The sequence below is a fragment of the Amblyomma americanum genome, chromosome 8 (genome assembly GCF_052857255.1).
Source record: "Amblyomma americanum isolate KBUSLIRL-KWMA chromosome 8, ASM5285725v1, whole genome shotgun sequence".
In the NCBI taxonomy this organism is placed as follows: domain Eukaryota; kingdom Metazoa; phylum Arthropoda; class Arachnida; order Ixodida; family Ixodidae; genus Amblyomma; species Amblyomma americanum.
Window position 1 is genome coordinate 121,843,302 of NC_135504.1, and position 14,499 is coordinate 121,857,800.

General features: G+C 43.5%; 1 protein-coding gene across 1 annotated transcript; it reads right to left on the minus strand.

The window, feature by feature from the left end:
- Positions 1–4,718: 4,718 nt before the first annotated feature.
- Positions 4,719–11,055, minus strand: LOC144101584 (uncharacterized). Its single transcript, XM_077634733.1, has 3 exons — positions 10,954–11,055; positions 8,211–8,336; positions 4,719–4,931 (listed from the first exon to the last, which is right to left on the minus strand). The coding sequence occupies exons 1-3, from the start codon at positions 11,053–11,055 to the stop codon at positions 4,719–4,721; spliced, it is 441 nt and encodes a 146-aa protein (XP_077490859.1).
- Between the last annotated feature and the right edge of the window lie 3,444 nt (positions 11,056–14,499).

Below are 14,499 nucleotides of genomic sequence, written 5' to 3' on the forward strand. Positions count from 1 at the left end.
GTGACGGCTGTAGCGCAGTGCCTCCTGAAAGAAATCAGGGCAGGTGGCCGCCCTGGCGTGGCAGCGGAAACTAGCTGCAGGAGGCTGAGGCGTACCGCTATTCCGTACGTGCACCAGCTATCGCACCGGCTGAAGAAAGTTGGAGAGAGGTGCGGTGTGGACGTGAAGTTCACTGCCCCCGAAAAGCTGGTGCGCATGTGCAAAGCGTTCAACGAAGAAAGGAAACCGGTCTGCACCACAAAACACGTATGCAAGTTTGTGCCTTGCACTACTGGCATCGTATACCGCATACCCCTCTCCTGCGGTAGATGCTACGTGGGGCAGTCTGGACGGTGCCTGAACGAGCGGCTACGAGAGCACAGCACGCTGGTAGATTCATTGGCGGGGGGCGGTCATTTGGCCAATCATTGTAAGCGGTGCGGGTGCGTGCCGGCGTTTGGTGCCACGTGTGTGCTTGGTAGGGGAGGCACAAAGTTAGGTCGCGAGATTTGTGAGGCCTATCACATTGACAGAGAAGGTGATAACTGTGTAAGCACTAGTTCACTTACCTTGACCAAAAAGAAAAAATGTACCTAAAGAACAGTTTGCCACACCTTGATTAGATTGTCTATGTATTGTTAACCCAGTGTGCGCATGCACCACCGAATTGCTTATATGTTCCTTTATGTTCAGTAAACTCATTGATGTTTAGCGCTCGTCCTGTCTACTTCTTTGTCTGTGTCTCTGTTATATGCGCTAGTCTTTTAATTCATGTAGAAGAGCCTTATGTCAAAATACTGGAAGACATATATAGCGGGTGCATACCTATCATAGTCCTCTATAAAGTCAGCAATAAAATTCCAATGAGAAAAGGTGTCAGGCAGGGAGACACAACCTGGTCAATGCTTTTCACCTCCTGTTTACAGGAGGTATTCCGTGGCCTGGATTGGGAACACCTGGGGATAAGAGATACTAGAGAATGCCTTAGTAGTCAGCGATTCACTGATGACATTGCCTTGCTAAGTCACTCGAGAGATGATTTGCAAAACATGATCAATGAGTAAGACAGACTGAGCAGCACTGTGGGTTTAAAAATTAATATACAGAAAGCCAGAGTAATGTTTAAATGTCTCGGAAGACAAGAGTCGTATTAAAATTACTAGCGAGGTACTGGCATTCGTAAGAGATGTGTCTACTTAGGGCAGGTAGCGATCGCAGATTCGGATCATGAGAGTGGTATAGTAGAAGAAAAAGAACGGGGTAGAGCGTATTTCCAAGATCCTTTCTGATCATGAATGCCAGTTTACCAATATCCCTCAAGAGAAAAGTATATGGCTGGTGTATCTTACCGGTACTTTCCTATGGGGCACAAACATGGAGGTTAGCGAAAAGGGTTCAAGTTATATGTTAAGGACAGCGCAGCGAACTATGGGAAGACCTTACGAGACGAGAAGAGGGCAGTGTTGATCAGAGTTCAAAAACGGGTTAATAACATCGCATTCGAGATCAAGAGGAAGAAATTGGCTTGGGCAGGAAATGAAATGAGAAGGCAAGATAACCCATGGTTCTTACGGGCAACAGAGTGATTTTCAAGGGTAAGGAAGCGTAATAGGGGGCGGCAGAAAGTTACTTGGACGGATGATATTAGGAAGTTTGCGGGGATAGCGTGCACATCAGAGTGTTTATTTGCAGAGATATGGGAGAGGCCTTTGTTTTGCCGAGGGGTGATGATGATGATGATGATGATGATGATATATGAATTTCTACAACACTTATGATTCGACGGCGATAAATGAGCGTTGCTCCAGCTAGCGCAGTGTTTTTAGCAAACAGTATGTACTGCTACTGCCATTATCACCCCTTTCTCGGGTTATAAGCATGCAGATTGTTTTTTCGCATGCCATGTCGTCGACATTGCACACGAGCTTCGGGCTTTCTGAGCTACTAGTTTTGTAGCGATAGCTACACTACGCTACCGCTTCGACCCTTCAGCGTGGCACCACTTGAGCTCCATGGCGGTGCCATTGGTCACGTGGTTGGTCACGTGGTTGGTCACGTAGATTGATCACGTGGGGCGGCCGTTGGTCACGTGGTGCGGAGCAGCTGCTGCTGCCGGCGCGGCGCGCCGGCGAAACCGAGCTGCAACAGCTGTGGGCATGCGCCGTGTCAAGTGGGACGAAGATGAAGAACGAACGCCCAGCGAAACGGAGCGGCGAAAGACTGACTTTCCAATTCAACTGAGCAAGTTCAACTCAGCCAGATGTAGTTATCGCGTCACTATAGGTTTAACCAGAGCTAAACCACAACCATTTCTTTATATACTATTTTTCTGCCAAACGCTTATTTTGGCATATTCATAATAAAAATACGCATTTTTTCTCCACTAATAAACATCCAAAAATTATGCACTTTTGTCCACTGATTAGCATGTGCATACTGAGAAAGGGTGCGACTAGCGTTCTCACCATTGAAGGAATTAACTCCAAATTGTTTTTGCCGTGCAGGTGCAGCGCAGGCCTGTACCTATCAGAAAACGAAAAAAAATTATCCAAAAACGTTAACAAAGTGGTGTATTGTTCACTGGTACACCTGTTTGATTTGCGTGCTAAACGCCTTGTTTGCGTCAAAAGGGTGGGCTAAGCCGCACTCTATTGGCATTTCGCTGAATATGCTTTTTATTTTCCAGTTAGACGCGCTAAAAAGCCCCCCTCCCCCTATTGACTGTGGCTGCGCACTTTTCTACTCTAAAAACAAACTTTTGGCGATAGCAAAGATATGTTGAAATCAAACTGTTTTCTTTCAACAGAACGACCAGTTCTCCCTACGAAGCTTAATGGCGTAATCAGAAAAAAACAACTAAATTTTGCACGCGTCCCACAAGTGGCGACATCACTCATCTGCATTCCAGAGTGGTGTCGGTCTGCTTGAAGGATCGCAGTTTGTGGGAATAAAAAGCGCATAAAACTCGCACCGCAGACTTTTAGCAGATAACTCGAGTGTGACACTTTGAAGCCGCCCAAAGTGTTAGGAGAGTTGAGGTTGCATCCATTGTTTGTGGATTAGACTCAGGAAAGTTTGGTTTGCAAGTAAAAAGTTTCCTGAGACTTTCCGCTCACTTCTGCCTCCAGCTGTTGAAGAGAGCAATCATTACGACACCTGTGTACACAAAGGGCTCTGCGCTGCTTGACTGGAAAGAAACACACTCGTTCGCAATTGGGCAAGTGGCATTGTCTTAACACGCAGGAAACTCTGAGTGGCAGTGGAGAAACCCATTTCCCTCACGCAGAACGCGGTGACACCCTGTATGGCCGATAGAAAGAATATACTGATTCTCTGAAGCGCTGACCTTAGTCAGAAAACGATTACACGACATGACATGATTGAGTAGTTTGGCTAGCGGCGCCAATAACGTTATAAAGCCAAAAACATAGCTGATGACGCCACCACCGTGAAACGATTCGAATCTGGCCAGTAGAACCAGCTGGGTTCACTTTGTAATATAGCCTCATCAGAAGGCACGCAGATGTGACATTCCTGCAATCACATAGAATAATATACAATAGTGACGCTGATATATGCAATTCACTACCATATTCGAAACGGTTTTTTTCGCTTCCATGAGAGATCTTTCGGCCGGCACCCGTGTATATGTTTATTGTTGTACTCTATTCATGGCAGCGGCTCATCTCTCCTCTGCATGAGACAAGGTTTGTGGCTGTGTTTGGTTCGCAAGTATTTTCCGTTGAGGTGCCGTAGACTCGTTGTCCTTGCTCAGTTTTATTTGCAACACGTGTGGCAACAGTTCATCAGCCTATGCGTAGTCGCGTTTTATTTCAAGTGGGAATTCTACTTCGAGGAAGTTCGAACACGCAAAGTGCACTGCAAAACATAAAGGTCTATTCGTTCGTAACTCATTATTTTATCTCTTTAAAGCTAACCCTTTCAGAATAGTTCAGTCAAAGAGCTAATGCAAAATGTTTTCAGGGTCTGATTCCCAAGATCGCTTGCAACACATTTACGAAGCGAGTATGATGCAGCATATGGACTGCTGTTTCTAGACTGAGCACGGCATAGCTGACCTAGCTAACGTAGCATTATGCTTCGGCATCGATGGCAGGTGCCGGGGCTAGTAAAAATATTTTCCTTCTATTATTATTATTAATAAACCACTTACTACTGTAAAGACATCATTTCGGCACCTACTGAGTGCATATGCCCAAATATTTTCATCGGGGGAAAATGGCAATATTCAGATCTTCTCTCGGGTCTAATAAAAACCGCGTTGTGGATACCCTTGATCATTTCTAAATAATGACAATATTCAGATCTTCTCTCGGGTCTAATAAAAAGCGTTTTGTGGATACCCTTGATCATTTCTAAATAAATATTTTTCTTTTAAGTTTATTTCCATGAAAAGAGTGTTTAGAATTTTCAAATTACCATAGGGAGCGAAGTCAACTTTAATAACAAAAATAGGCGCACACAGACCAAAAATACCTGCGAACAAAATCCGGAAAAACGCTTTTACGTTTACCGTTCGTATGTTGGCTGCAGAGGTAGAAAGTTGGCGTATCGTTTTATTCGTTAAAAAAATATAAAGCATTATGAACTGGTCGATATTTTGCTATCAGCTGAGGCGGAAGGAACCTGTTGCATGGTTGCTTCTTCATATCTGGTGCACGCAGAAATGTTGGGTAATGTTTCTGCGGTTGCGCCCAGAAATGGCCAGCAACCAGGCGTCAGGAGGACACGACTCTCATGCACAGCTCCTGGTCGAAAAGCTGGTTAGGTAGGTTTCTGTAGTAGTCCGTTATTTTCCTGAGCGCCTTCAGGCGGCTGTGCTTTCCATAATTGTTTACCACCCCGCACTCGTTGGCGTAGTCGTCGTAGTCGACGTCGTAGGCTGCGATGCCGAATGTGGCGTCCAGTGCCTCGTTCTTCACCGTGCACAGCTGGGTGTAAATCATATGCAAAATAAAAAACACACGTGGCTTTTCATAACTCGTATTTCGAAGACTTCAGCAATTAGCACGACACATTACTTTGCGAATATTGAAAAAACAGATACAAAATTTGCGAAATTTTAACTCCTAGTTATGTGTAATATGCCGTGTATCGGCATAGCCAAGCGGCTTTATATATAGTGGTATTCACATTCTAATTAAAACTTTTCAGTTTTCATTAAGAGCCGCCGCGGTGGATCAGTGGTTATGGTGCTCGGCTGGGACCTGAATGAGGCGGGTTTCGATTCCGGCCGCGGTGGTCTAATTTCGAAGAAGGCGAAACTGTAGAGGCCCATGTACTCTGCTATGCCAGTGCACGTTAAAGAACACCAGGTGGTCGAAATTTCCAGAGCTCTCAACTACGGTGTCCCTCATAGCCTGAGTTGCTGTGGGACGTCAAACCCTCATAAACCATAAACTATAAAATTTCATTAGGAGCGACATAAGTAGATATATGCTTGGCCTCAAGATTGAAACGGGCCAACAGGCCATTTCACAGGACTTACAATAGAGATCAAGACAAAAGTACTTAAAATAATCTCGGTTAGGTTCTTACCGAGGGCGAGAATCTATAATTTATGAAATGAGGAATAACATGGAGCGCTGTACAAAACGTCTGCTCCAAAAATATAAGAAGTTGCAGTACCAAGTCTCATAGAATCGCATTGTGAGCCAACAGGAGCAATACCAAGCCATATCCAGTTGAAAAGCTTATGCCTGCGTCGTACAACACAAAAAACTAGATGCACCAACACACATTTCCAATGGAGAAGATGACGCTGCGTGCTATAGCGCGGGCAGAGTGGTCGAGCTACGCTTCAAGGCCTTTAAACTTCACCATAACTCAAGTTCGGCTGCTCTTAGGCTTGCTTCGATTTTTCGAAAGCTTTCGAACGAGTTCCTCACCAGCGCCTCTTGGCTGAACTTTCCTCCCTTTCACTGCACCCGCTGATATTATCATGGATTTGCAGTTTCCTAACTAATCGTTCCCAATACACCGTCATCAACAACCATCCTTCTACCGTCACTAAAGTCGCCTCTGGAGTGCCTCAGGGCTCAGTTCTTAGGCCGCTCCTGTTTCTTGTCTTTATCAATGACCTTCCTGTCGGCATTTCATCATCCATCCGTTTGTTCGCAGATGATTGCGTTCTTTACCGCCGTGTTAGCACTACGTACGACCAGTCATTGCTGCAGGACGACCTGAACTTGATACAAAGTTGGTGCTCGACCTGGCTCATGAAACTTAACGAAACTAAATGCAAGTTTATGCACGTGTCCCGTAAATGGTCTAACCTGCACTTTTCTTACACGCTAAACAGGACCGTGCTATCTGAAGTTGAATCCTACAGATACCTCGGCATAGAAATAACAAGTGATCTTAACTGGTCGAAGCACATAACGTCCCTTGCTGCTAGCGTTTCTAAATCACTAGGGTTCATCAGACGATCGCTCACATTTTCTCCCCCCCAAGGTTAGACTAATCGCATACGAAACTTTCATCCGCACTAAACTTGAATATGCATTTGGAATCCCCATCAAAAGTATTTAACACATGTGTTAGTGGCCATTCAAAATCTAGCTGCTCGGTTTATAATATCAAATTATGATTCTCGGTCGAGTGTTACTAATATCAAATCCTCGGTTGGTTTACCTTCCTTGGCATCCCGTCGCAAGATAGAAAGACTCTGTCTACTTCATAAACTTTATTACAATTTTTCTTAACTGCATGAGAGCCTAATTATGCCCCCTTTAAGGTCATCGCGACGTTTGTATAATTGCCGTAGTATTCAACGCATTCATGGTTCAACCAATGCGTTCAATTCCTCTTTCTTGCCAGCTGCCATAGCCGAGTGGAATGTCCTTCCAGACAGTGTTGTGAATGAAGTCAATTCCCTAAAATATAAACAGATGTTAATTGATTTATTCCCCAAATAATTCCTGTTGAAGGCCCTTTTTCTTTCTTTTTCTTTTGTTTACTCACTTACTTGCTTGTTTTTCTTTTAAAGTGTTCACAGTTGTATCTACATGTGTTAAGTTTATGTTCCAATTTTGTTCTTTGTGACATGATTACTGTTTCCCCCCCCTTATATAATGCCCCCTGGGGCCCTTAAGGGTAAATAAATTATGATGATTATGATGATGATGATGAACCCCACTTGGTAATATTTCCGTACATTCTTGAGGCTTATGCCGCATTAAGAAAAATGGGAGCACGGAATTCCTTCATCTCCGTCATATAACCTGTCTACGTAGTGATATCTACATATTTCTTGGCCATTGAATACTATGTCTATGAAATTGCTGGAAGCTGTTAACGTGGAGGTCTCTGTTGGGCACGATTAAATAGTAAATATGCATTTTAATAACGCAGATATTCTGTTCTTATCTTTGCCTGGCAAGAGGTATGCCCGGCGAAGATTGATGGTGCCTCAGAAATGGTTTCATTCCTAGCAATTTTCGACAAAAGCATTTGGAGAGGGAAACAGTTTATGACAGCAATTTTTCATATGTATTGTAAGATTAGGAAACAAAAATCTATATCTCCGCAGACCACCCGACGGCAATCTTGCATTTTTTTGGTATTAGCGTTTTTGTTAACCTAAAAGCATTCTCCATTGGTTTTCTATGGCAGTCCTTACTTCTCGATATGATCAATCGAAACACGTGAAAAGAAAGATATTGCTACACATCTGAAGAATAGACCCTTACCTTCAATATTTTTTAACGCTATCTTACAATTTTTTAATATGCAAAATATTTGTCCGAGATGGTTGTGCATGAGAAAGGACCGTGAAAGAAGGCGAAATTCCGAAAAATATCATACTGTTGGAGTTGGCGTTTCCTGCCAAGAAAACAGTTTCGCAAAGCACTCATCCCATCACACTTGCGCACTTGTGCATTCCCCGTTCCTGCAGCAGTCACAGGGCGTTTGAACAGTCCGCTACACAGGTCTACCCGAGGAAAATGTAGCAAGTTGTACCTATATAAATTATTAGTTATAATTTATTTATTTTATGAGAGAGTCACTTATGATTAAATTTGCATTGAAGCTTCGGCAGTCATAGCATGATTTCTAACGCCACTGCCACTCTGTAGAAGCTTCATTAAAGGCCTCCGGCAATTTTCCAAGTAATGCCATTGTCCCATTGCGTGCAGGTATTGTATAAATGAGGTGTATAACGAGAATGTGTACACACGAAATTAGGAAGATACGATCGTAACACGTACTTTTGCGGCTAGTCCAACTTCATTGTCATACGCAAACAATGTCCGGTTCGTGGTTTCGTACGTAAGCATGGCGTGGTGACGAGATTGGAACCTTAGGTTGGACGCGAAATCTGTAGCCCTGCACACCTGAAAGAAAAACATTAAAAACCGAACTATCAGTAGTAATCATGGAATCTTTGCGGAGTCTACATAGGCACGGAGCCATTTTTTTCAGAATATTTGTTACGAATTTCTGGACGAACCTCACGCCAAAGAATGCGCTGACAAACACAGCTAGTGCTATGCAAATATAGACTGGTGCTGTTGACTGAAACCTGTACCTTCCATTTCCCCTTTGGCGGTAAAAAACAGCCGTCGCATTACACTGAGGCCTTTGAGCACGGAAATGTAAAGCCAATACAGATAGCCACCTAAGAATATTTACCGCCTCAGCAATTGCTTCTTCGCGAATTTGCACGACTCCGTCGACGTATCACGGCCTACGAAAGCTGCTAATTCTCACCTCAGTCCTAACACACTGCTGGGTCCAACTGTTGAGGCAGCACCATTATTAATGCGAAAGCATGACTTGGCTATATCACCGACGTCGTGTGACGATGCGCAAAAAAGGTTTTGTTGAGAGGATGATTAGTTAATTATTTAGATCCAAAAATGTCTAAAAACCGTCCAAATAGCACGGACGTCGATATAGTGAGCGGACGGTAAAGCAACCGTAAGCGGAAAAATAATGGGAAAAAAGGAAAAGGAGTGGAAATAAAGTTTGGAATGGGTTGCAATGTCTTTGATGACTGATATTTACCCAAAAAAAAAGATTGATTGATATAGAATAATTTCATAGTTAATTACAAGCAAAAGTCGTTCGACGGTCAAATAAGCTGAACGGTGATATGGGGAGGGCGAAGGAGCAGCAATGCGCAGAATTTGAAAAACCAAAGTGTATGGCTGAAGTGAATGGGGTGTAATAAGATTAAATCTGAAGAAAGACGACGAGTGAAGCGAAGAGGGGTGACGAGTGTGGAAGAGGCGTCAGTGCTTTCGCATTCTCCCAATGCGGGTCGCCGCACTGGTCTCTAACGTTTTTTTTTTTGTATAGGAGAGGGTCTTTAATTATTTTGTTTACTCAGCTCAGCAAACTTGTGTTCATCGTTATAGTCATAGTATCCGGTTTCTACACAGATCGCCAGGGACACGCAGTTTATTTATTTATTTATGTATTACATGGGGGGGGGGAGTAAGTACAGAGCATTGTTATAAGGTTAAAGATATTGCACTAAAATAAAATAGAAATCACAAAATATTAATCATAAATAGGCATTCACAGAAAGGGTCGCAACAATGCACATAACAGCAAAATTTGAGCATAAATAACAGCACCGCTAGAAAAAGAAAAAGACAAGACTGGAAAAGGTGCGCTGAAGTACAAAAAAAAAATAAAAGAAAAAGAAGACAAGGCGGAAGAAAAGAACGCTCAAAAAATACCTTTTTAGTTGTTGAAACATGAGTGCATAAGATGTTGGAATTTATTTAGATCAGATTCAGTGGCAATTTCTGATGGCAAAGCGTTCCATTCGGTTATTGTGCGTGGTAAAAAAGAATAGGCATAATGGAATGACTGGCAGTTAATGCGTTTAACTTTGTAAGGATGATCGCCACGTGGAAAGATAACTGGCGGTGGCTGAAAGAATTCATCATGAAGGGAAGGATGGTGATAAAGCTTGTGGAAAAGTGACAGACGGGAAATTTTTCGGCGCAGTGCTAAGTTATCTAACTCGGCTTTAGTCTTCAATGAGGTGACGCTGGTGTAACATGAATAATCAGAAAAGATGAATCGCGCAGCACGGTTTTGCAGGGCTTCGATGTTACTGATGATATAATTCTGATGAGGATCCCAAATGGCAGACGCGTATTCGAGTTTCGGACGGATTAATGTGGTGTACGCTAGTTTTTTTACATGTGTCGCGGCCTCTTTTAAATTATGTTTGAGAAGTCCGAAAGTACGGTTAGCGGAGGCAAGAGTGAGATTAATATGATGATTCCATGATAAGTCGGATTGTAGGTTAATGCCAAGATACTTGTAACTTGTGGTGAATTCTACACTATTGTTATCAAGAAAGTAGGCGGTAGGAATACGTGGCTTGTTAGTGAAAGACATGAGCTTAGTTTTGGAAAGATTTAAAGGCATTAACCAATTAGAACACCATGTGCTTATCGCTTCAAGATCAGACTGCAGTGGCTGGCTGTCAGTGTTACAGGTTATACGTCGATAAAGCACACAATCGTCAGCAAATAGTCTGATTCTGGACGTCACGCAATTGGGTAAGTCATTAATATAGATAAGGAAAAGTAAAGGTCCCAGTACACTGCCTTGTGGAACTCCAGACGTAACATTGGCGTAACATGAGTTAGAGTTGTTAACTGATGTGAACTGAAATCTAGATGAGAGAAAATCTGCTATCCATGCAATATTATTAGGGTGAATGTTCAGTTGGGAAAGTTTAAGCAACAACCTTTGGTGTGGAACGCGCATATGTGAAGTGCGATCCCTTAGGATGTCAGTATGAAGATGGCGTACGGGTGGCGATCCTCATTAGCAGCAAGTGTTTCACAAATTACACCAATACAAAAAGACCCCCATGCATGATGGCACCTTGGAAGAGAAAATAACCGGCAGCATCGCTTACTTACCGGCAGGATACCAACTCGGGAGGCTTGAGCTACAGGTCGAGAGGCTTTGCTTACTCACCTCAGTGTAGCTGCCGAATGACGGGGTCATATGGTTCCGTTCCCACTGAGCGAAGAATTCCAGCGGTTGTCCCTGACTGGCTCTTGTCCACCGGCCCTTCATTGTGACCGAGAGCAGGGCGTGGGTTGGCACCTGCCGCCTCTCCAAATCACGCACGCCATGCGGGCCGACCGACTGGTTGATAGAGAGTCAATATGATTTTTCCTCGGGATCCCTTTATGTCTTTACTTAAGTTGCATACATACCAGGCTTTGCAGAAAAGCTCACGAGTAACTTCTAAAAATAAGTTTGTTGAGCTGAGATCATGGCTTTTGTGACCATGAAACACCAGTGCAGATGGACCGCAGAAAAAGGCAAATTATACTGCATAGCTAGCTGGTGCACTGAATGATACACTAGTTTTTAACTATGTGCAGTTGATCACCCGGTTCTGAATAGAGATTTATAGGGAGTCATCAGAAGTACCCATGCCACTTTTCACAATTCTGAAAAGGGAATGCGTTCGGAGCAGTGGCGCAACAAAACTTTAACACTTTCTTGGACCTTTTCGGCATCACGGAGATATAGTATGCTCGCTGTTACACGCCCTGAACTGTCACAAGGTAAAGCATGTGTCACGGTGTCTTCTTTGTTCCGCTCGAAATTTGGAAGTGGAGGAGCAAGCAACGACGCGACGGGCCCACGGGCGGTGCGCAAAAGTCCACTGGAGGCATAGCCTTTGCCACCACAAATATGCAATTGCAACCAGCTGCCTAACTCATAGGTGAACGGCAAGTAACAGAATTTAGTTTACTAGCTTACTGCATTACATGACTTATTTTCATTGTGACATCTGCTGCCAGTGCTTTATTGCACCCCAAACACTGCCGCTATACCTCCAAAGCGATTTAAAAAAAAACTGTTTGGCTTTCCTAAAGTCTTCGCTACGCCCTTTGTAACCGCGAAGAGACCACTTCGCACTCTTTCAAAAAATTTTTCATTTTTTTGTTGCTTGAACTTTGAACCTTTTTTATTTTTGTTCTTGCGATATGAGAGTTTCCTGCCTTAAGTGCGCCCTCAGTACATGCGCACAACTCCCTGAGTCGAAACAGTACTTGTAGTCGCCATCGTCACATCCCAAGGCTTCTCTATGTGACAGTCGCGCAAAAACCACCGAGACTTGCTAAGCGCTTGTTTTGTCTATTCCCCCCCTTTTTTCCGTGTTTCCTGCGCTGTTGTGAACAATGAATATGTTCCAACTCGCCCAACTTTTTTCACTCATCATTGCTAAACTTAGTGTTCAGCACACTTGTCATATTTACTCCGCATGCATTCTGTACCAAGAGATGGATGATTGGCCTTCAAGAAATATGACCATGAACTTTGAGTATGACACCGCTAAATGAATATTGCTTGGCGTATTTAGAGCTCGTGCAGGTTTTCTGATGACAAGACACCAGAACCTCTAATGAAATGGCTTGAGTAATGCATTAGCACTGCATTCGCAGAAAAACGTTTTTCTCAATGAATGACAGAAGAGGTATATTGTTATGTGGACGAGATTTTTGCACTAAACTTGCGGCCAAACGACGCCTTGGCTCCTAGTTCTACGTAGAATTTAAATTACATTGTGGGTCGTTCAAAACCCATATCGGCCGTGTAAAAATCTTTTATACGAGCCGGGAGACGAAATGAGAAAGAAGTTGGTGCACAATACCGTTGAGGATATACAATTACGCGTTCAAAGGAGACGGCTTCCTAATGTCATCTATGTTCTTCGAAACCTGCTGCAGCCAAAATTGTCAGTCAACCGATATGGCGAAATAAATGCGAGCCGAACTTTAATTCTAAATAAAGGCAGAAAAGGTTTATCTATGGTGCATAATTACCTTCCAAGTTGAAGGTATAGATAAGGCTTGTCTTTGAATCGGCACACCAACTCACAATGTCGTAGAGGTAGCTCCCTCGGAACTTGGGTGATAAGGGGACCGTCGATAACCGGGTGGGAGGCATGACGGCGCAGTTGTCGAGCGTGTTGTCCCCGAATGGATAGTGGCCATAAACAACAAGCAAGTCTGGGACGAACTGAAGCCGACTGCAAGTCATCGAAATCAGAACGCAAAGACACGAGGCACATACAGATCATGTACTCTGTACAAAGGCTAAAAGGCGGCTCTCCATGAGCTGGCCACATATATCTGCAAAAATATGGAGTCTTAATATACTGATAAACGCACTTAAGTCTACATTTTGTTTATTAGCGAATTGCCGCGCTTGAGTGGCGTTCTGAAGTACGCCGCCGCAGAGCATAGTATAATAATAAAAAGACGTATGTAAGAACGTCAAAGTAATATTTCAAAATTGAACTGAAACTCGCCCTACACATTTTGGTTTCAGGGACTCAAGTAAACTGCCGCAAACATCTAGAAACAGAGAACGAACAGAGAGCGCAAGGCGCGGTTGCGCTGAGAAAATAGTGCACGGGGAAGGTGACTTTATATTCTCGACTTTTTTACCTGCACACAAGAATAATCATCTATATTCTTATCCGAAGTCGCGAGCGGTGATTAAAATATGCAGCAGAAAAAACAACAATAGAGCAAGCAGCGTTAGCCGTTAGAAACCGTGCGAGCGACTGTAACAACGTATCTACCTTGCTCTCTAGTGCAAGCCACATGACAATAGTTGAGCGTTGCTTGACTGATGTGCTAAATGCTGGAAAGGACCCTTTTGCATGTCTCTAACGTCACCGCAATCGATTTAAAACTCTTTAAAAAGTACGCACGCACCACGTAAGTATCCGCATTCTTAAGCGCCGTATTCATAAGCGAAACAGCGATTTCTTCCTTCAGCCTCCATTTATTCTTTATACACCAACCACCAAGAAGACTGAATCACACAAAGTCGCCAACAGCGATAAACAAAGGCGAGGTAATCGCGAAGATTTTAAACAAGCCTGAGAAGCAGTTCTTCGTATACATATACAACAGCGCGATGGTATGTGTAAAGTTAGACGCCCTCTCTCATTTTTTAAGCCCTCACCCCTTTCCCCCGTGTAAGGTAGCAAACCGATTATTCTTCCGGTTAACCTCCCTGCCTTTCCTCTTCTTTCTCCTCCTAGGCGCCCCCTCGAGTTCGTGAAAATCACCAATATACTCGTTACCATAATAAACTATTTTGAACACTCGATGTCTTTGTAGTTGGTTTACTGGATACATGTACGCGCGTGCTTTCTTCACCGGAGGAATGCGCAGTGGTTACGTGATTGTTCTTGCTTGCATTTCAATAATTACTAAATGAACACCTAATGCTACGGATCGATCTATATTGAGCTTGACACGGTGAGTTGATTTTTGAAATACCACATTACTTAGAAGCAGCTGGAACGCATGTCAAGTGTGAAAGAGAATATTCCATAATTTTCGTCAAAGCAGAGCTTCGTTTGTAAATACAGGCCGGTGGTTTAACGTCCCTAGAGTTTGTCTTGGCAACTGGCAACGTCTCTTGTAGAAAGGACGCAAACGCTTGCTTGGTCCACAAAATTTGTTTCTGTTAGTGCCCTTTCTG